The following is a 23,553-nucleotide window of genomic DNA, read 5'->3' on the forward strand; positions in this document are numbered from 1 at the left end:
TTACCTCACTTTGTAATGAATGGACAGTTATATCTTGGGCGTACTCCCAACACACACATAACATCAATCTAGCTGTACTTAATACAGTGCCAGATATTTTTAAAAAGACACCCCCCAACCCCCCCCCCCCCCAGCATTTCTGACTTCCACTTGCACCACCTTTCTTTTTCTTTTCTTTTCTTTCAAATATGGAAAGCTTCACAAATTTGGATGTCATTCATTTGCACTATACATACTGCCGAAGGGAGCCCTTGCACCATCTTTCTAAACCAATCAAAAGAAGTGATTTTTAATTTAAATTTATAACCTGAGCAATCCCCAAGGCCTTGGAAAAGCCACATTTTCTCATCTTATTTATTCTTACAACAACCCTGTGGAATAGGCTGCTGTTACTCCCAGTTTACAGATGGGAAACCAATACTGAGGAAGAAAGATTCACTTGAGGCTAGTTGGACTCTCAACACATGTCTTGAGGTCCAGCTTTATTAACCACTGGGATGCAATGAGCTTCTGGGAACAGAACAGAGCAATGTTTTAAAATCAGCACCTGTTACTCTAACAGGAGTGGGCTGACTTCATTCCTGCATAGTTGGTTGGTTTTAAACCAAAATCTATGTGGCTCACCATCAAGTTTTAAATCGACAAGTGTGCATCTGGCCCAAAACTTTGAACTCAGCCTCATTTTGTGGGGGAGAGAGATGGTGGGTGGTAAAATGAGGGCAGAAAGGGAAGTTGAGATTTGTGTTTTGAGGAAGATATGAAGCTTACAGAAGCAAGGGCATTCTGCAAAAGTTCCCCGGCCCCCCACCAATAAAAAAACCAAGCCATCAATAAAGCCTCAATGTTCCTCAAATTTCAGTCTACACAAGTGACTGTGAAAGCTGAGACTTTGGCCCAGCACCACTTAACTGTCAACTGTTAAGCAATCCAGTGTGTGCACTCTGGTTTAAGAGCAACAATGTTTTGGTGGATCAGACCAACGTCCATTAGGCCAGAATTATTGCAAGAATCCCAATTGGTCCTTTGGTGGACTACAGCCTCTCTTCTGCCATCCTCAGCTTATAAGAGAAAGCTTTCATGAGTTTCAATTACTATGTCTAAATGTGGTTCATCTCAGATGTTAAGAAATATTCATTTTCTGTATAGAAGGGAAGTTAAGTAGCTTCTTTCACTGTGTGAAAATTCTGCTTTATTGGTAACATTCTCCTAACATCTATCAAGTTTGCTGAATTCTGAGGGTGTCTTCAAAGTTATTTTTCAATAGAGAAAATAATACTATGTGTAGGATATCTGTTAGTAGATTTTTAAAGACTCACATTAAATTCAATTGAGCAAAAATGGGCTGGGCTCATTTTTCTCCAGGACTTCCCATTGAAACTAATCACAGCATGTATTAAGCCACTCCCCAGAAATTCTTCTGCTGGATGGTTTTAAAATGCAGACAATGAAAAGCACTGCAGAAGCAAAATAAGGCCAATAATATAATTACGGTGGTATGCCTGCATAGTCTGAGTTAATGTTATTATTTGACATTGCAAGGCTATGTTTTCTCCCATGAGTCACAACGGAGACAAGGTTCACCCTAATTGGTTCCAAAGCACAACCTACCCTCAACAATCTTTCCTCAGGACCAGTAATGTTAATTTCTACACGACTGTAAATAGTGTTTGCCAACAATACAAACATGGTAATAAGAGGCTAGGTGGGTAAATAATGTGGTTACAAAGCAGCTTATTTGCATTTTTATTTAAAACTGCCTTCGTTAAAAAGCAGCTCAGATTTCTCTTTGCAGAAGCAGCCTTGGTTAAGAAGTAGAGCAGTAATTACTCTCTTTAGGGGTTCTTTTATATGTCCTTTAGGGAATTAGAATGAAAAGATAAGCAGAATTAGAAAAGGAATCATGTAAAGTATGAAATGTACTATAAACACTTAGTAGTGTATTTACCATAAGCTAAGCTGGTCTTCTTCATTATGGAACATGTAGCATGCTTATATTGCCAGTACTACAGCAGAGAGACTTAAGAAATTTAGAACTGGCAAGTTTACTTCTTCAAAAATTAAATTATAAACAGAACTTGCTTTATGCAAGAATGAATCTGGAATGTGTACATTCGTTTATATGTAGACTTATACACACAACCCCAATGTTGTTGGCATTCTGCAGAGATGTCCTGTGCACATTCCTGTCCACTTCTCCCAATCTGAGATAGACTTGAACTCCAAACAGCATCCAAACCCATCTATACCATTAACTCCTGCGTCAGGTTTTGTATCTGAAATTTTAAATAGAGAGATTTAAAATACTCAATTTTTACAATTTTGAAAGCTTCAATATATATTAAATGATATGAATAAATGACTAAGGTACTCTGATGCAGATAAACACCAGTGCGTCCTGTTCTCTCAAGTGAGCAGACTCTTAATTCTATATTGGACATAAGCTCCTGCCCACAAAAGGAAAGAGGAAAGTTCCTGTATGTGAATCCTCATGTTCACTTGGCCATAGGCTTAATAAATACACTTCCTTGTAAATCACCAAAATCTAATGGTGAAAAATTCAAGTAGTAACATTACATCACTTAACCTTTTTGGAACACCTCCATAAGACTCTTGAAAAGTGCCTACCAAATCTTTTAAAGTATCTTCTGCTCACCCACATGAACCAGAGAGGCAGCTTTTGTATTTCAAAATCTAATTACTTTTAAGAAAATTGCTGCATTTATTTGGATCATAAAAATCACATCTTTATTATGTTGGTAGTACAAGGCTAGTGATACACACAGACAAAGGTCTGAAACAGTTCAGCTGTTCTCAGGACATTGATTTGGTATAAATGATATCCACAATTCAACAATGGGCCAGCCTTTCAGAGTGCAAAAGGCTCAACACATCTGCTATATAATTCAGACCCTATTTTACAGTGGTTTCATTACCAACCATAAAAACTGTAACAGTGGAACTGTATAAACAAACTGAACAGTGTTTTTACTGTAAAACATGAACGTACTATAAATATTTGTCTTTCCCTTCTCTCAGCATCTGTAATGAGAGAAGCAAATTCATGCCATATGTTTATAGTACAAGGGGAAAAAAGTGTATCTCAACAGTTCATCCATGCAGTTGTTTGTGAAGCTGTTAAATTGCTTTAATTTGCCCATTTGCTTTTTAACACATTCATTTACTTACAGATCATTAAAAAAAACTAGTGCTTCACTGAATGTTCCTGAGGTTCAGTTGTTGATATTGTCAACAATGGAAGGCATGACCAAAAGGTCCAAGGAGAAACCCAGCCATCTGCTATTCCGGTCATCTTTGTGTATGATTGCAGCCACAGTTTCCTTGATCTGCCACTAATTTTCTGCCATTTTAATCTTTTAACTTGGAAAGGTTTTTCTTGCATTATTCCAGCCAATCAGTGAGCAAACAGTGAATAAAAACAGTCACCATGCCACAGATTTGTCTATGTGATGATGTCAATGAAGGCAAACAAAGCCTTCTCATAGACTCATTCTGATAAGAATGTATACAAAGTTGGGATGGGGACTGAGGCATGACTGGCAATATAGTGATAGCAACCACGTTTTCAGCAATAACATGATTGTTGCTGTGGCTGACTGAGAAATGCTTATTGTGAAAAACTGCATTGTTTTGCATCAGGTGTGAATAACCTCTGGCCCTCCAGATGTTGCAGCTCCAGCAAGCATGTCCAATGGCCAGGGATGTTCGTCCAGCAACATATAGAGGGTAAAAGATTCCCCACACCTGTCTTAAATGGTGCTACAGAATTACACAGAATGATACGCTAAACTACAATGAATGACTTCAGCAGTCCAAAGAAGGCTAATTTATACTCAGAATTTAAAAGTTCCATATTCTAAAAGCAGCTTAAAAGTGCTGATCTAAATTCTTCAAACCATCTGATTCTCAGAAAACAAACTAGATAGCTATTTAAATTTGTGCATTTTATCTCTAAACGTGTACAGATATAACAGGAATGCCATGAAAAGCTAAGGTATTGGACCACTATCAAAACTTGGATCTGGCTGTTGAATACAATAAAGGATATTAAGGTATAGTTTTTATAGCCTCTCATCAAATTTTGCCTAAAATGAGGCTTTAGGAAAGCTTAGCTATTGAACTCTGTGCTGCAAGGAAAATGCGGTGGCCAATGATTTAGCAATTTCCAGAAATGGATTAGATATCAGTAGAAAGCAATGTCTGTATTTGCTGATTATGCCCAAATTTAACTCCCATTCATACAACTTTGCACCACCATTTTATGATTGATGAGGCTATGATTTTCAGTCATCTCTAGTGGGCCCTGGGAGTAGGAAGTGTGAGAACCCTTGCTCTAGGAAGTAGCAAAACAAACAAATAAACAAAAACCTAGCTTCCCATTGTAGAACTGTGTAAACTCGTAAGCATTTGCAAAATAGTGCTAGTAGATGTTTGCTTTCTTATAATTATCTTTTGGATCCAACCCTATAATTCTGTTTGTGTATATTCTGAAGTATTTCTTAAAGAGATGGATACAGTCGGGAGCTGTGAAAACCCTACTCAATCATTACGGTACTCTTTCATTCAATGGTGTCAATAATATAATACAGAATAAGCCCCTGAGTTCTTCAGCTCATGGGATAGGATTTCAGCCTTCTCCTGAGCAAATGTGTTTACAAACTGTGCCAGAGTGTTTTTCATTAAGCCTTAAAGTCAATTAAGCTGCGAATTGGAACAATCATTCCTCCTTTGCAAAGTATTGATATTTTTTCCCCTGCTCGCTTTAGGGTCTTTTCCACTACTCAAGAAGAGATTTATGCTTGACAATTTCTGATTAAAATGAATCATAGCTTTAAAATTCTAATTTCCTTTTTTTCCAGCACAAGAAATTGTCACAGTATTAAACAGATATTAGCCTCCAACATGCAATGAAAACCTCATGACAATTTGAAAACCAACAGAAATGCATTCTTCGGGTTTTAAGACACAATAAACCACCTAAACATCCAAGCATTGTGGAAAACACTACACATATACCTCTCACATGAAGTTTTTTAAAATTATTTTCTTCCTTTAGGGGGTTCAACAGTAGTCTCATGGTCTCCATCTTTTAACCTTGCAACAACCCTGTGAGGTAGGTTAGGCTGAGGAGGAGACTGGACCATGGTCACTCAGCAAGCTTCGGAGCTGAGCAGGGATTTGAATCCAGGCAGGTGCTCCAAGTCCATGAAGTTGAGGCCATGACAGTCCCCCCCCCCCCCCCGCAATTTTGAAGGGGCCTTCGGGGGGGATGAAGGGACTGGGAGGGAAGATTGGGGGAAATAAAATTGAGGCACTAATGATGTTATAAAGCTGTTGTAACTATCAGTGAGAATTAAGGAGCAAAAACCCGTTGGTCTCTCAGCTGTGCCAGTGAACTGGCCCAGCTTCTCATCTCTCTACGCTGCAGCCTGATGGAATGGCTGCCATCAGCCACTACATCACAATGGTCACCAAAGGCTGTATACAAAAACAAAACATTACAACCAACTTTAAACCAAAGAGCATAGCAGAAAATCTCTTAAAACCACAAGGAGCAGAATCAAAGATTCACATGATATAAACTATTAAAAGCCACATGGAATAGAAGTGTTGTTTTTTTCACTTGAATGTAAGCAAAATGGGACCAGTTTAATCTCTGTTGCAAGGGAATTTCATACCACAGAAAAGGCCTAGCCTCACCTTGTGCAGCATACAAAAGGACCTCAGAAGAAAACTGTAATCTACTCTCAGGTTTGCACGGCAGAAGGTGGTCTTTCTGATATCCTGGCCTTAAGGGCTTTATAGATAAACATCAGAACTTTTAATTTGGCCTGGAAATAAATCAGAAGCTAGTCTTTGATATAAAACAGGTGTAATGCAGTCTTATAAGGCACACACCAGAAAGCAAACTGGCTGCAACATTTTGTACCATCCATAGCTTTCAAACACTCTTCAAGGGCAGCACCACATAGAATGCACTGCAGTAAGCTAAACAGGATTAGGCTGACAGATGGGCAAACAGCTCAAGGCAATGTAGTAAGCTTCAAGGCTGATGTGAACCACACAGGGATCTGAACCACACTAGCTCTGGAACTACAGGCATTAACTGTGGGATTAAAAATTCAACCTCACTGAATTCAAGGCAGAGTTGAATATTTATGAAGAAACCAAATGAATTATAGTCAAGATACAGATATTATTTTCCTTTCAAGTTATGTATCCCCCCACCAACAGGTCTTGGCATCCCAGTCTGCCACTGTACCAGAGACAACTCTGGCAAGTTTTTGAACAGTGGCTTTACCACAAAACTGACAAGCTTGGCACCAAAAAATGGCTTGTTTTGCTACAGGAGAGAGAGAGAGAGAGAGAGAGAGAGAGAGAGAGAACATATGTGCATGTGCATTGTCTCCAAAAACATAGCTTAATCATCCTCTGGAAGTTTGTTTTTATTTTTTTTACAAAATACCTAGTGTGACACATTGCATTTTAAGGATTATTATGCCAAATTTAAAGTCAGGTTTATCAGGATCACACTTTTTTTTTTTTTGCTTATTCATATGCTGGAAGTGGAGGATATAAACATTATTTTTATCCAAATGCCTATTGCTTTGTGGCACTACTGATATAAATGGAAAAGAACATTTGTGTCAAATATACATATAAAATTTACATTTAATGCAATTCTCAGAACACATGTCTTATCAACATTATCAAATTATTAAATTAAGCTATTCCAATCAGAACATTGCAACTGTTGAGAAGCCAACTATTTGCTTTGAACGTGGAATATATTCTGTTGCTATTTCATAATTCATGTTCTAAGGTCTCTCCTGTCTCTTCAACTGCTAGCATCTATGACATAAGAGCAGATAAATCAATAGTAGTCAGGGGGTGGGCAACAATGTCCTGTTGCAATATCAGAGCAAATTAGCCATTGGCATCACGAGTTATAGCAAGCAAAGAGATCACAAATGGAAAGCACAGGTATTAAAGAAGAGGTTTTTGACAGGCAGCTTTTTTAATGGCCACTAGCAAATATCAAATACATATATGTGTGTATGATTATAGGCCTCAGCATTTTAATAGCAGTACCAATCTGCTAAAATTAATCAAATAGATTTTTGTAAAAAAACAACAACTTAACTTTAAGTAGCTACTCTCTTTTATCTCCTACCCAAGATTGCTTGCATTTTGATGTAAATATTAAGCATTCTGTAATTCATCAACTAATTCTCTCCTAGTTACACATTTCAAGTAATTAAAGTTCAGTAATAACTTATTCTTTCTGCTCCAGCACCTGCATTTCATTTGTTTATTTTCTCAGAGTCATAAATCTGAGGGACTGTCAAAGTGCCATAATATTAGTGCAATAATCAAAGTTAATTAGTCCCTCTCAATAAACAACAACAAAGTCATTACAAAGATGCATTGAAGGTGCTCCAGCTACCCACTTTACAGATGATATTGTACTGAAAACAATTAGGAATGGGGAATGGTTAATAAATAAAATGCATTTTTTTCTTAAGTAATTTGAAACAAAGACAATGTGGGACCTTCGTTCTTCAATTCATTCCCAGAAATGCTCACTTCATACTGCAATGATGAGATAGGTGCATTAAACTCAAATCTAACAACAGCTTCACATTAAGCATGAAAGGGATACAGCCATCTCCAGCCACACATCAGGGAATCACGGCCAGTTGTGGTTCTCAAGTATATGCTGCCAAACGTTTTACCATATATGTACTTATTGCAGAAAACACCAATGTAGTGACAAACACAATTGCTATGTAAACTGTGAAGCAACTAAATCTTCACAACGATGTAAGGTTATTATAAGGCTGTTTCAAAAGATGGGTTCATGGTTCATTTCATAGGCCCAGAAAAAATATATAAGCAATAAACAAAATATCTTAATCCAACATGATATTCTTTGAAATTTCAGGTTGAGTATTTTCATATACACACTCATTTATTCCGCTAGTTACCTAGAGATATTCGTAGCATTAACCTTTGGTGGGTGTAAAACAGTATTGCATTTAACAACTTAGCTGATCTCCATAGGCAACTAGGAATTCCAGGCAGGCTAGCAAGATAATTCTGTCCCTGATCAGCTGGTTTTCATGCTAGCTGTGTAGGAAGGAAAGCCTTTTTCTCCATGACCAGCTGAAATGTAGGCTGGTAACCTTTGTGGCCTTATTAGGATATCGTTCAATGTAAATTCAGGTCCTCAAGTGAACCAAATGAAGACATGAAAATGAACAGTTTATAATAACTTTTTCACAAGAACCAGATCCATTTAGGCAGCTCCATGTTAAGTCATAAATTTTAAAGAATTACTTAGCAATGTATTTAAACCCACATTATTAACAGTACAGTAGCCAACAATGGCAAAATTAGCGCTGGTTCTAAACGGAAAGCTAATCAGCAGTCTTTGAAATACTTATTTATCTATTTGTGTGGACAGGCGGGGTCCCCCCAAACCCAGGTGACCTCCGAGCGGAATAATGACTCAAGACAACGTGCTATGGGATTAAAATTGGCCACAACTTTATTAAGTTTCAGATGTAGGGAGACCTTGGCTCAGGCATTGGACATTTATCCTTCCCAGTCCCCAGCCAGGGTTATTCAGATGATAACCTGGGGCGACTTCAGGGTTATCCAGAATGTGTGGGGATTGGGCTGGCTCTGGAGAACATATGTTCAAACAGAGAGCCTTCCCCCCGTTTTGCCACTGTTGGAGGGGAGAGCAATGACAACCTCTCGATGTATGGCCAGTGCCTCCCCTCAAGACCCCTTTAACAGGGAACCCTGGTATCACCGCCACAAAGGGGGAGGGCGTGGGTCACTGCTTCACTCCCCACCCCCATTTAGGTAGATAGACTAAAGGATTCCGCCCAAGGCCTGAAACCGCCAAAGTTGTGATGTTTTGCTACGGGAAAGGCAAAACCTTCCAATGCAGGAAAATTCCTTTCCAGTCCTTCAACAGCGACCCTGACGTAGCAGTGCCTGCATACCTGTGGAGAAAAGGTTAACCTGCAAAAGAAGACTTAACTGAGGGAGGGCACGGTGGGAGAAGCTCTGGAGCTGAATGCCGCTTCGCAGGTAAGATTCACCTTCTGTTGTGTGGGCAGGACGGTCCCTCCCCTTACCTGGCCATTCCCCTGGCAACGCCTCCCCAAGCAGGATTGGGCGACTGGCTGAGGTAGGTGGAGACCCCCAGGTATCCAGCCTGGGGAGGATGAAGCCAGCCCAAACTACCAGGAGTCGCACTGGGATCCGGGGGGCTGCGTGCGACCACGCAAAAGGCGCCCCCATTTGATGTGAGGAGCGGTCATTATTTAGTTCCAAATATGGTGTGTATCTTTATTGACAGCTGCAATATTTTCATTATTTACATGTCTCTGTAAAAATTGCAGAAGTTTCACACAAAAACACAACAGGTAATGATTGTGTATTCTTCCTCCTCTTCCACCTTCCTCCCCCCCCCCATACGTCAAAATTTAAAATGCATGCTTCTTAGAACAGGGACCTTGTTACGCTGCAAAGTACCATACACACCAATAAATAATGGCATACATCATCTTCCCTGCTCGCAGTATTATTTATTTATTTTATTAGATAGTCATACAGTTTCAGGGTAACTTACTATCCATTTTAAAAACATACAAAATGGTTAACAGCCACCATAATTTTAAACCTTCCAATCAATACATAAAACACCAGCTTTCCATTGGGCAGAGGAACACTAATCAGCAACCCAGAGAAGCACTAGCATAAAGCCTTGACTCAGCTGGCTCAAATTCCATCAAATGCCCAGGTGGAAAGCACAAGTCTTAACCTGGTGTCAAAAGATGCCAGTGTCAGCACCAGGTAGCCCTTGGTCCAGAGAGCATTCCACAGGCTCTACAACCAAAAATCTCTCTCTCATCTAATCAAGCAATGACGAAAAAAAGAATAGTTCAGGTAGTTTCAACCCCACCCCTTACCAGTGCCTCCCAAGCCAATCTTCAGTGTTAGGGTGCAAGTCAGATAGATAAAACCTGGTATCAAAATACATTTGGAATTTTACCCAGGGTTAAGAGCAACAACCTATAGCTAGTATTAATGATGGCTACGGTTGCAAGAAATTTTTCCTTTGATACAACCCTCCCACTCTTTTGAACACTTTCTTTTCAAGAGCTTTTGACCTTTCTACAATACTTATTGGTGCCAAGAAACACCTTCGCTTACCCATTCTTCCATGATGCGTTGGACAGCGTCATTAGCTCTTAACATATTTCGGCAGGCAAGGATGACATGTGCACCATGTAGCGCAAAGGACTTGGCTGTTTCAAAGCCTACAACAAAACACATATTGAGAACATAAAGAATCAGAATTTAAAGCTAAGCATCAGGTGTTAACTAACAACCAAGAGACTGGAAATATCTGGATTCTATCTGCATACTACAATATATTGATTATTGAGTCAAAAGGTTTTTACCATACTTTCCCATTAAAGTTCAAAAACTGAAAACCAATAAAAGAATTAAAATAAAACCAAATTGAAATAGAGGTATATATTCAAAAGAGCAACATTACATTTGGCCAGCAGCCATGTCTATTATCTTTTATAAGCCGTTTTTAGGCATAGTTTTGTGAATCTGATTTTTAAATGCTGATATTCTCTACTTTGATTCCCCCCTTTGCTTGTGATTTTTAATTGTAGTTTTAATATGTATCATTATGCTTTAAGTATTGTTTTTAATTACCGGTATGTATTTTTTTCTGCCTAGTGCAAAATAATTTAAAATAACAACAATTCTTAAAAAAACAAAGTTTTTAGGAAATTTAGAGATTTTAGCAACAATCTAAGTGTAATCAAACTTGGTGCAAGGAGTGAATGTTGGCACAGTTGACGCGGCACAAGAGAAACGGACTAACATTCATAGCGGCACACCTAACCTACAGGAGCAGAGCCTCAGTATACATAAAATTAATATAGAAGAAGGCATACTCAAATTACTCAAATGGCCTGAAATGAAGGTGAGAAAAATGTTCACTTTGACTCTATTCAAATCACTTCTTTACCATGTCAGTACCAAGCATACGTGGAACTTAAGTGAGTCTTTTCTCTACCTGATATCATTTAACAGTCAACCATCCACCCAAATGCATTGCAGAGGGACTTGAGAAGTGGATTCAAGAAATAACTTGCTAGAAAGAATTGTTACGTATCCCAGGGGAGTGACTTGGAGTCATGCTCATATGATTTGTTATTATGATTCCTACTCCACTCTAGGGGCCCTCAGTGTGGCTTACATAATACACACACATTAAAATGCAATTACAATTGTATTTAAAAAAAAGAAAACTCAATTAAGAGCAGAGAAATTGGATTAACAAAGTGACAACACCCTTGGTCCCTGAATAAAAATGTTACGGTGTGACAATTGGTGCTCACTGGGAATACTCACTAAAATGCTCAGTTCTCATGGTGTTGTATTGGCCATTTGACCCTTGGGTGCTCCCTTCAGCCCCTTGTTTATGGGTGGTCCCAAATGGTAAATGGGTTCTTATACAGAAGGGAAATAGAGGCATGGGGAAAAACGCTGAAGATCTGAGCTTTTTAATGTTAAAACTAGGCTAACATAAAAGTGACTGATACAATTGTAAAACTAACTTCGAGGTACATTGGCAGTTGGAATTTGACAGTACAACTTGAAATTAGAGTATTCTGACATTGAAAAGATTTGCATATTTGCCCCTTTTTCAATAGGAAAAATCAAATTCCTATCATATCATCCACCATGTATTTTGGAAAGTGGATTGTCTGTCTGTCTGTCTGTCTGTCTGTCTGTCTGTCTGTCTTTTCGTCCTCTATAGGTTTGGCCTCCTCTCAAAACACAGTTGCCAAACTTGGTATGAAGGTTTTCAAGGTGGGGCTGGCAGTCTTTGTTGAAGTTTGGGTGCCAGGCACCATTTTGAATCTTGATGGCAGACTGAAATGTGACTTTGTCATGGCAACCCATTTTTTGATGTTACAGGTCCAAAATATGCTGATGTGGACCACGTCCCTGAAGATATTGTTGCCCCACTGGTGGTCCTTCACCAGATTTGGCATGGCTGAAGAGTGGGATAAAAAGGCTTTTAATTAATAAATACATTTTATTTCAAATGGAGGTATCACAGAGCCTTTCTTCCAAGGCACCCAAGTTGCATTCTGCTTGTATATTTGTAAATAAACCATATTACCAAGGCAGGTCTCCAGTGTGCACTCAGGCGAAACAAATCTAAATGCAGTATGTAGTGAAAACGAGCAAGCTCTCTGAGGCTCTCCTCAGATCGATCCAGGAATTTTCTAAGTTTCATGGGATAGCAACTCACAAAAGATGTCCCAAAGAAATCTGAGAGCTCCGAAGAATGTTCCATACACAGCATCAGACTGCCCCACTCAAACACAATCTAGCCATGATATACACCTTAATAACTTCAAGTTACTTAATACTAGCAGCACTATTCCAAGTGTGGCTGAGGAATTCTAATAAACCAAAATATAGTGCAGTTTTGACATGTTTAATCTCCCATCTTGAACTGTATCCGAATATAGACAAAAACCTGCTCCTTGATCTCAGGAACCACCATGGCAGCATTTGGTTATGACATCTTAAGAGGCATCCAAATGCATAGCAAACAACAACTCTGCAAAACATAGACTCAAAATCGTTAATTAAATAATACTCCAGGGCTAACAGTAGCTTCAGATTGGTGGAGGAGGGTATGTTCATTAGGACTGCCTCAGAGGAGGAAGGGGGCTAACCCCTTCACTGATTTAAAAATTGTCTAGTTTGGCCCTCAGATATAGCAGTAGGATTCAAGAAAGGAAGAACACAAAGAGCAGAGCCCAAATGTTTTGCTAAATTCCTTCCTGTTATTTCACAATACATTATCAATGCCCATAGCCAACTTTTCCACCTGTGACAACTGGTAGGAAATATAGCAGCAAGAATTATTAGGTAGTTTTGGTGCATGTTTTTGATAGATCAAATAGAAAATTTCCTACCAAGTTCTCATGATACTACAGCTTAATGACTTCCAACTGTAAACACTTGAATTAGCACATGAATACTTAATAGGACAATAATATAAGTATATCAATACCAAGAAATTGACAGAACAAGGTAACTATTTGTTCCACTTTTATTTTAAACATGCTGCAGCATCCATTTAAACGTTGTTTACTCAGGGAAAAAAGCTATTAAACACAGGCTGCTTCACTTCTAGAAACACCCTGGGGCAAGAGAAATTTAGTTTACAACACAGGGTATAACTTAGATTATAGAATCAACAGACACCACATAAAGTTATACCATTCTCCGCAATTACATGCTTACAGTATTTAAATCTTAGCAATTTTCCTGCTTGCCTTTTTAAAGCCATTCATTGTACCGAGCAACTTTAATTATCTGGGCAATTCATTGCACACAGATGAATCCAGTTTCAACACATGCAACCTTTCTAATTCCATTCTAGGCAAATGTAGCAAGGAAACTTAAAAATTGCAAACATTATTAGCCAGTCATGCAGTTTACTGTTTCAGTAAAAATAAGCATTGATATTGAATTGTATTTGTATTGGTTTTAAAATTAGTTTTATACTGTAATACCAACTCCTAACAATTTATTACTAGTCCAACTAAATAGATATATAAACTGAATGATATCTGACAGCAAACAAGTGTTGGAAGAAAGATTTTTTATCCAGGAGCAGATCTAACCACCACCCAAAAAGTTTTCAGGTACCGGTAAGTCTCTTAAAATAACAGAACTAGGTTAAAATGAAAATATGGTATTTTAGGCCTTTGTGTGTAAATCAGGATAGGAGCAGGAGATACAAATCTCAGAGTTGTTTTATTTATATATATAAAATTTCTATACTGCCCTTCATCCAAGGATCAGAGGGTAGCTTACAATATAGAAACACAAAAATGCATACCATAGTAAGAAATAAACCCTCAATAATCTCCACACACCCAGTCTAAAAGGCTATAGATTCTTTAATTAGCCAAAGGCCTGGGAGAAATGTTTTTGCCTGTTGCCTAAAGGTATGCAATGAAGGCAATGTAATGAGCCTTCCTGGGGAGCGCATTCCACAAGCAGGGAGCCACCACAGAAAAGGCCTGTTTTCATGTTGCCACCCTCTGGACTTCTCACAGAGGAGGCACACAAAGAAGGGTCTCAGATGACAATTGTAGCTGTTCATTTCTCTGTAAAATTCCCAGATATTATATGCATGTAGGAGAGGGTAACTGTGTAACAGGAAAACAAATATGTAAAGCTGACTTATACCGAGTTAGTCTACTGATCCATCCAGCTCAGAACACTATTATTTTCTGTCTTTCCCATAGCTACCTGGAGATGCCAGGAATTATACCTAGGATCCTTTGAGTGCAAAGCATGTGATCTGCTACTGATTGTGGCCCTTCTCCTGTGCTGTTTGAAAGTGTGCATCTCCCAGAAGTTTTGCAAATTTCCATATGCATATAATTTCACCTATATGGTGCTGGTAGCCGGAAATGAAATATTTTTGCAATAATGCCCTGCACTAGCTGGATTTCTGTTTAACTATTACGTAAATAAATACATAAATAAAAGTAGAATATGGAGACGCAGGAGAGAACTGTACAAAGTACAAGTCTGACTTTAAAATGCCCATGCAAATTCAGGTTGGGGCAATAATGTTCAGTATAACATTCAGTGTGTTATAAATTCTAAAACGACAACCCTAAAAATCTCATGAGACAGGACTGACCCAACTAGTCTCCGGTTGAAAAAACTCTTATCTGACCCTCTCGTGACAATCCTATTTTTAACAGCAGTAAGAATACAAGCATGATGGAATACAAGCCTTACAAAACTTTTTAAAGCCTCAAATCCAATACTCAGGCTTTTTTTTGTTGTTCCCTCATCCCTACTGAACCCTTAACATTTTATAACATTTCATGTGAAAGTTTAAACATTAAAAGCTCTATGCAGAACAAAATGTTTTCTTAATTTATTAAAGCTTCCCGTTTCTGCTTCTTTTTCTACAGCACCAAGGCAGTATAAAACAGAAAAATACTTTGTAATAATCAAACCTACCCACTGACCAGCATACAGTGGTACCTTAGTTCTCAAACTTAATCCGTTCCGGGAGTCCTTTCAACTCCCGAAACCGTTCAAAAAACAAGGCACAGCTTCCGAATGGCTAAGAGCTCCCTGCACTCCATCGGAAACCGCGTCAGATGTTTGGCTTCTGAATTTTTTTTGTAAACCGGAACACACACTTCTGGTTTTGCGGCATTCGGGAACCAATGTATTCATCAACTAAGTTGTTTGGGCCCAAGGAATACACCTGAGGCCCTTCCAGCTTGAGTTTTCTTACTTGTTAACAATACCTGAACTAGCTCAGTAACTGGTAACAGAAAGTCTACTTAGGGGCTCCCATTTTACCTTCCTAGTGCTTTTGTACCTGATCTACAGAGGCCTAGTTTCTTTTGCTTCCTATCAGTTTCCATCAGGAGTACTATCCAGTCCTCCATCTATGAAAGACATAGTTGGACACTATCCCAATGGTTGTATCCAAAGTTAATATGCAAAGTAAGCCCATTTAAATTAATGGACATGCCTAACAGATCCATTAATTTCAATCAGTCTACAGTGGGACCTCTGGTTACATACTTAATTCGTTCCGGAGGTCCCTTCTTAACTTGAAACTGTTCTTAACCTGAAGCACCACTTTAGCTAATGGGGCCTCCCGCTGCTGCCGCGCCACCGCTGCACGATTTCTGTTCTCATCCTGAAGCAAAGTTATAATAACCAAGGTATTATTTCTGGGTTAGCGGAGTCTGTAACCTGAAGCGTATGTAACCCAAGGTACCACTGTACTCTGAATCAAGCTTACCTATTTATAAAATATGAAAATCTGACAGGTGTGTTCATATAGAAGTAATTGGTGTTGCCTGTTGAATATGTACCACAGTAAACAGAGGTCTGTTGCTCTATAGCACATGAAATACAAAATTTAAGCGAAGGTTTCAGAAGGTTTGGATGAGCATGAATAGCAAAGTGCCATTTTCAATAACAGTATTAAGGAAATGTTGCAATTATTAATTACCTATTTAAGTCTTCATTTTGCTAATCATGTACTTTCAGTGTACTTTAACATTTGATGAAAAATTTAAGACGCACTTTGCCGGAATGTGCATCTAAGGGAATCTAACATCTGCATCTTATATGGTTTAAGGGAATAAATATAGAGAATGCAAACAAAATATATTGCCTAATTTATCAATTCTAACTTCCATCCCACCCATTAAAATAAGAGCCATATGATATATGTTAACATTTGTTAACTAGCTTCAAAAAGGCAAAGTAATATGTTGATGTACACAAATAGGGGAGTAGAACCAAATGTTTAATCCAATTGTAGTAACAGCCTATTCAAACAAACAGACAAAAATAAATAAATAGATGAAGCAGATCAAATACCCACTAACGTCCAAATCACATTTAGACAAGATGTGTGAGAGGATTTTTTCTTTCTGTGGCTAAGCTTATTCTCTGGCACTGCCTACCTAGCGAGTGTCCTCACTCAGATACTTTGTTATGACCTTTCACTATTTCTTTAAGAAGACATTTGAACTGCCAAGTTGTTAGTTTTAACTTCCCAGCGTAGTTGTTTTGAACTACTTCATTTGCTACCATTCTGCATATTAGTTTGCATTTCAAACGTTTTTATTATTGTGTACACAAACGTGAGTATTTTAGTGAAAAGGTGAAATAGGTATACACTGTATTTAGTAGTTAAATTACATTGAAGCCAGCATAATACAGATTTAATCTATACTTCTAAAAACTAGTTTTACCTCCAATCCTAAGCATAGTGCCAAGTCAGCCATCCTTTCACAATATGCTCTGCTAAAGGTGAAGTCACAGCACCTTCCATATTGAAGTGAGGTAAAGCTTTCACAGTATCAGTACACTATGATGTAGGAAAGGAGACACAGACTCAATCCAGTTGCCCTCATGCTCCTCTCTCTATCAAGCAGGCAGCTGACCTGCATGTGAGTGGCTACCACATCAATTCAGTAAAACAGCCCTTTATTGTCACTTTTTACAGGCTTCTACTTTACAGTCCCAAACACTTTTTGGAAGTGCATGCTTAAGAGGAAACACAGCTTGGCAACCCACAAATGAAACTAGTCTCATTAGCAGAAATCTGTATTTAGGGAACTATACTTGGTATATTCATAATGTAACTGTTTGCTTTACAGCCATTCTTTTGAGGCAAAATCTGTCCTTTTCCTCTGTGGTATCAATATAATGGAAAAAATGACCTGCCTCCAGAAGATGGCACAAAAAAATTGAGTCATCAGTTAAAATATTCAGTTTATTTAGTTGCATATATTGATAAAGGTAAGTTGTGGTTTCTACTATGCCAGCATTTCCCTGCTGAGCTTAAAGGACAATCACCTACTACTTTGTCTTTGCTTTGGTTAAACATGATGACCTGCATCCCACAAAAATAATTTCATGTATCCAAGAGAACTTTGAACATCTATTTCTTGAATATCATGCCACACTGTAACCCTCTTTTTCAAGTGAGTGGTTTTTCAACTTTATTTTGTGACATGGTATGAGGTTCTGCTATTCAGAGAGAGAGAGAGAGAGAGAGAGAGAGAGAGAGAGAGAGAGAAATAAATAGCACATTAAAAATTACACTGGACATGCTTGAGCCTTCAGCTGAACCACTTATTTGAATCCCTGCCAATATTAGTGAACAAAAACAACACAGACTTCTAATGAAAGCTCGGTTTTATGGATATCTCTGTAAGACAACTTCTTTCAATCTGGTACATCGCAAATAGCAGCATCAGCCTTTAAGAATTTCATATACTTCAGGACAGATGTCTCACTGCCTTCTCTTCAACTGGAAATCTCGGTCTTCAGCTACATGCCATCAGATTAGCCTGCATTAAACCAAATTCCTGGAATTTTACTTCATTTCAGTTAGCAAGACCCCCTTCTCTTTTTCACTACCTACCCAGCAGATTTGTTTCTTGCGACAATCTACAACCCACAGCTTTGTATTTCACAATTGCTCTACCTATTAATTCTTTTTCCATTTTTTTTCAGAAGACAAAGCAAGTTTATCTTCCAGGGAAAGAATGCCTTTGTGAGAATGAAGTTTAAGAGAAGGTAGGTTTTCATGCCCACAGCAAAATAGAGCAGGAGGGGGTACTTGCTACTCAACAGCTTCTTCTTCAGATGTGAAAATTACTGTGCAGCTCCTCTGTGAGCAAGCTACTGCAGAACAGAGTACTAATTAAGCATTAAGGAAAAACAAAATTAGTTGCATGTTTTAAATCTCCTTTTGGCAAGTACAACAGTGCAATATTAATACAAGCAGTTTCATAAAATTAAAAAGGCATATTTCATCTCAGATGAAATTAGAAGACTGTTTTGTCAGCTAAAGTGTGCTGGATCTTTTCAAGCATTAAACCAACACATTTTCTTTGAGTTGGGAAAACAAGTGTGACTTCTAGACACAAATGGAACCAACGACAGTTTCCTTAGATCATTCTCTATTTATTCTTCTATTTATACACAGAGGGATCAAATGGACATTAGGAATTGATTAACAAAAGACAATAGCCCGCCCCCCCCAACAAACATACAAGTATCACCCAAACAAGCTCACAGATTTTTTTTAGGAGCAAGAAGATAAATGCAAAGGCTCATCTACTCTATAGCCTTCAATCCTTTTGTCTGCTTCTTCCAAGAAACTCTGCGAATGCAGTCCTATACATAACACAGGATGCCCCTAAAGGGTCACAGTCCCAACGCAGTGTATTATTCCCTCCTTCAAATTCCATGCAAAACCAGGGTCATGACAAATGCTAGGAATATATGGAATTTTTCAGAAATACAAGGACAACAACAACGTCATGATGCCACCACCTAAATGGCAGCTCTTAGATTGGTACTAGTAGTTTAGAAGGATGCCTTAGGTTTCTCTTTTGTTTATGGATTTAACAGTTCTTACTTCTCCCAGTAAAGTGTGGAGAAAGTCTTGCAATTATTCTGATTTGGGGGCGGGGCAGGGGGAGGATAACAGTTTGCTTTGCTACTATAGACTGCTAGAATAGAGTCAGTAGAGCATGAGATTGCTAATCTCAGTGTTGTCGGTTTGAGCCCCATGTTAGGCAAAAGATTCCTGTATTGCAGGGGGTTGGACTAGATGACCCTTGACCCCAAATCTACAATTTTATGAGTCTATGTAGCACCAAAACAAATATTATCAAACTCTAAACAGATTATATGCAGCATCCCAGCCAACTACTGCAACCATTAATCCACATTATGTTTGCCCAAGGCAGACTTTAATAGGTTTCTAAAGCCCCTAAAAAGCAACATTACCTGATATAGACTAGAAGGGCTTCAAGTCTGAAAGATGTGTTGAAAACAAAACACTTTCTATTTCCCATTCTGCCTCCCTACATCCACCCAAGTAAGTCATTAATTTAAGTCTTCCATTTAGAAAGTCAAACTAGATGGAACTGCAGGAACATCACAACATACATTATCTTAGAAAAGGCATTCCTTCTTTCTGAGATAGCACCTGTCACCTGTAATTTTCATTAAGGACTTACATAAACTTAAAAAACAACAACAAATTATGATGCCCAGTCCATGAACAGCACACTTTTCAAATTGATCAGAAGGTTTATAAGCAGTTAGCCTAACCTAATATTAGCCAGCTAGATGTCGCAGCCCTAACCATTAGATATTCTTGAAGTGTCAAAAGTAAACAATGCTCCCAAAAGGCTTATGGGAAAATTGGAAGGGAGATATAAAAGCAGCAATGACAGCTTGTTCACAAGAACTGAGCTTTAATCCAGTTACAAACCAAAACTGCCACAAGGGCTTACAGGGGAAGCTGTGACAGGGCAAAAGGGGGGGAGCTGTTACATTCCTTAAATAAGCCTTCATGTGACTCCAACTTACAGAGTTAGGTAGTGCACAGAGTTGTTCTGTAATGAAAGATAAATAATGTTAACAAGTGATATACCAAAGAGATTTCATTACAAGTGTAATTATTGAACCTTTTGGCCTCAATGTAATCTTACGTATTACAAGTTTGTCTTGCATTGTGAATTTCAGCCAAAGTTGATAGAGTTCAATAACTTGACTAACCATCCATGTATACTGCTCATTACCCAAGTAATAGATTTATCAAAGCAGGCATAAGGCAATACAAGGAACAGATACCATTTCTAGAAATACCTCAGTGGAAATGACTAGATTTCAACAAAACCATTATTATTAAGAATTTAACTCCATAATTTAGAGCATAGAGAGAATGGTACCTAATGTAAAAGCAAGCACCAGAAAAGATGGCAACGCTAATATACATACTAGGAGATCATTTGAACTTAAACCCCATCAAAAGAACAAAAACAAAACTGCAGGTATACTTGATTGTGAGATTCTTCCTGCAACAGTGTAGAATGCTTGCAGCACACTTTTGGGGAGTAAGATAACAAACCTTGAGCATTTTTTCTGTTCTCTACGTGACACTAAATGCTAGTAAGTTCCATGAAACTTTCCTCCACTGTACAGTTTTCTGCTAGGCAGGCATTGAAGAAATTCCATTAAGGATGGACAGTGATAAGGACTGCTTCACTCCCCACCCACAAAAATAACATATTAAAAATGCATCTCCACCATTACAAGGACTAGCTTTTCACTTTGCTTATTTTTAAAAATAAAGGCCAAGGTTCCCAAGAGCTGTAGATTTCACAGAAAACTCCCAAAAGCCATGTCTTGGAAAAAACAAAAACAAGCAATGTCTGGCATCTGTGCTTGGGAGATTTAAGAGAACTTTCAAGCAAATTTAGATAATCAGGATTCTAATGAAACTCTACTTTCTCATTAATGTGCAGGTGTGGGATTTTGAGCCAACAGCAAGATGATTATTTTCAACTGAAAATATACTAAAGAAAGTATCCTACTATATGATCTGCAGGAAGTAGGGTATTACTGAACTCTTCATCACCATATAAAAAAACACTTCCATAGTCCAAGGACGTTTAGGCTATCCTCTGCTAACATTTTAAAGAATTTTTTTCACCTTAATCAAGTTCCTGTTCATATTAGCTCTCCCCTAGTTTTAAGATCTGACAACAGAAACTATTCAAAAGTTCTGCATAGAGGAAAAACAATATTCATAATTCAATCTAACAATTTTGATAGCTTTCCCCAACACTATGGTTTTACAGTTTTCCCTTAATCCAAATATATTTGATCACATCTGCCACTATGGTTCCAATGACTGCATTCCAATTCATTTTCTCTTTGCATTTGTCTACTTTTGACAAGCCTAAAAGAAATTTAACACAAATGTTACACAAAGATAGTTTTGCATACCTCACATGCCATTAGTTTGCTTTTCCATTTCAAGCATCAGACATTACAAAAAAAAGTCTTCAGCCCACAAGGGCAAACAAAACAAGGACACCAAGGTAAGGACGTTTGCAAAACTATTTAAAAACTGCATCTCTTATCATCACTTAGTCAGGTTTTGGAAAGCAGCTAAAACAAAAGGGATGGCACTATAGAGCACTAAAGTGTTATTGGCAGCTACCTTTTGAGGAGCCAATTGTGATATCAAGTATCAATTTCATCATGTCTCAGGCAGAGACAAATGCAAAACAATGCAAGATCAAATAACTATGCAGGACTCAAAGACAAAGGAGCAACACAAAATAGTTACTAACATGTACAGTCATACCTCAGTTGAAGTTGCTTCAGGTTGACCGCTTTCGGGTTGCGCTCCGCGGTGACCCGGAAGTAATGGAATGCATTACTTCCGGGTTTCGCCGCTCGTGCATGACGGTAAAAATGACGTCACGCGTATGCAAATTGCGACCCGCAGACGCGGGTTGCGTTCGCTTCAGGATGTGAACGGGGCTCCGGAACGGATCCTGTTCGTATCCAGAGGTACCACTGTACAAATATCATAGAAGACAGGTGCAGAGACACTGGGTTGTGGGCAAAAAGTAATTCAAGGGCTTGTCTGTGATAAGTACAACTTGACTTTTTCTTCTTGAAAGATCAGACCCCCCAACCACAAAGTGCTTTTGTAACTTTTTTCAGTTTTTGAGAACTGCTTGACACAAGCAATATAGGGCTAATGTTTGAGAATGGGAAATAAAAAGCTCCCCCTTGAGTGTACAGATCTAATTATGTTGTTTTTTGCATCCTGGCCATGGTGTATATATTTCCTCTCAGAGTGGTGCAACTGAAACTGACAAGATGCGACTTGCTGAATTGTTTAGTTTCCATCTCTCTTTAATCTCCCATGTACACATAAACTCAGGGGCCAGGCATCAACACACACTCAAACAGTTTTCCAATTACTTTGACATTCAAAGGCAAAAGGTTTGTTGAAGGAGACTCGTGGCATGCATGCGTATGCCGATCATCACCAAATCTACTATTGTACAGTAGCAGATACAATACTGCTTTTCCTCAAAAGAGTTTAAGTACGTTACAGTTTGTAATAGAAGAATTTAGGGAGCTTTGCCTATGCCCCTAGAGAAAAAGTGTTCCTTTAAAGAATTTCAGCAGCATCACAAGTGTTCTTGCATCGTGTTGCAGAATTCTTGCACTGCCTACAAGAGATTAGATCCAAGTGAGTACTGCATACAGAAAGCTAGACTACACAGGATTTCAAGGACATAAAGAAAGCTTTATATAAGCCTTAAAAGACAAAGGCTAGTGTTTTGATATCCACATTTATCTTTATCTTAAGTTAAAAATTCTGGGATACTACGAACTACTGTGCTTAGTTTTGTCAGATACATTTGCCAATGAAGTTGAAGTCAACTACTTGCAGAAATTAGTTCACCTAGTCTTCCACATTTGAACTTTAGCACCAGCAATTGATATATAAAAAGCCCAAGACAAAACTAATATTTGTTTTGGTAAACTTTAAAGCACTTTAATATGTTGCTCTTTTTTATCTTTCTTTTGGCTTCATTTTTTTCAGAAGAGCAATAGAGCCCTCTAGTGGGGGAAAAAATCAAGACTGTTAACTGCTAACTCACAAGTAAGGTAGGAGCACAGGATATGGCTGCCAAATGTGTATTATTTTAAAACATTTTTATCCTATGTTTCTGCTTTACACCACACTGGAAATGTTAAAGCTATGAGCAAAATATATTACTCTCCATAGACTGAACAAAATACAAACACAAAACCTTGCCACTCGATAGAAACAGACTTCCCTGAACTATGCCTTACGAGACATAGAAAGGCCCTGCACTATATTTTTAATAAAACTTGGAAGCAGTAAATTTTCAAAACCCATCACTAATTTTCACTTCCTTTACTGGAAATACAGGTGAAGGGATGGTAATTGCTAATTACAACAAGTGTTTATAAACTGTCAGCTAATATTTTTTGTGTTCCACAATAATGCAGAAAACCAAACTGACAAGACCTTCAATA

The 23,553-nt window shown here is 38.2% G+C and overlaps 1 protein-coding gene across 2 annotated transcripts in view; it reads right to left on the minus strand.

The window, feature by feature from the left end:
• Positions 1-23,553, minus strand: part of WWOX (WW domain containing oxidoreductase) — a 578,638-nt gene that overhangs the window by 546,439 nt on the left and 8,646 nt on the right. For both annotated transcript variants that reach the window (XM_081016409.1, XM_081016410.1), the window contains exon 5: positions 10,252-10,358. In XM_081016409.1, coding sequence (XP_080872535.1) covers positions 10,252-10,358 — 107 coding nt within the window. The remainder of the gene's footprint in view (positions 1-10,251; positions 10,359-23,553) is intronic.

This window comes from Podarcis pityusensis (genome assembly GCF_964106645.2).
Source record: "Podarcis pityusensis genome assembly, chromosome: 8".
Taxonomy (NCBI): domain Eukaryota; kingdom Metazoa; phylum Chordata; class Lepidosauria; order Squamata; family Lacertidae; genus Podarcis; species Podarcis pityusensis.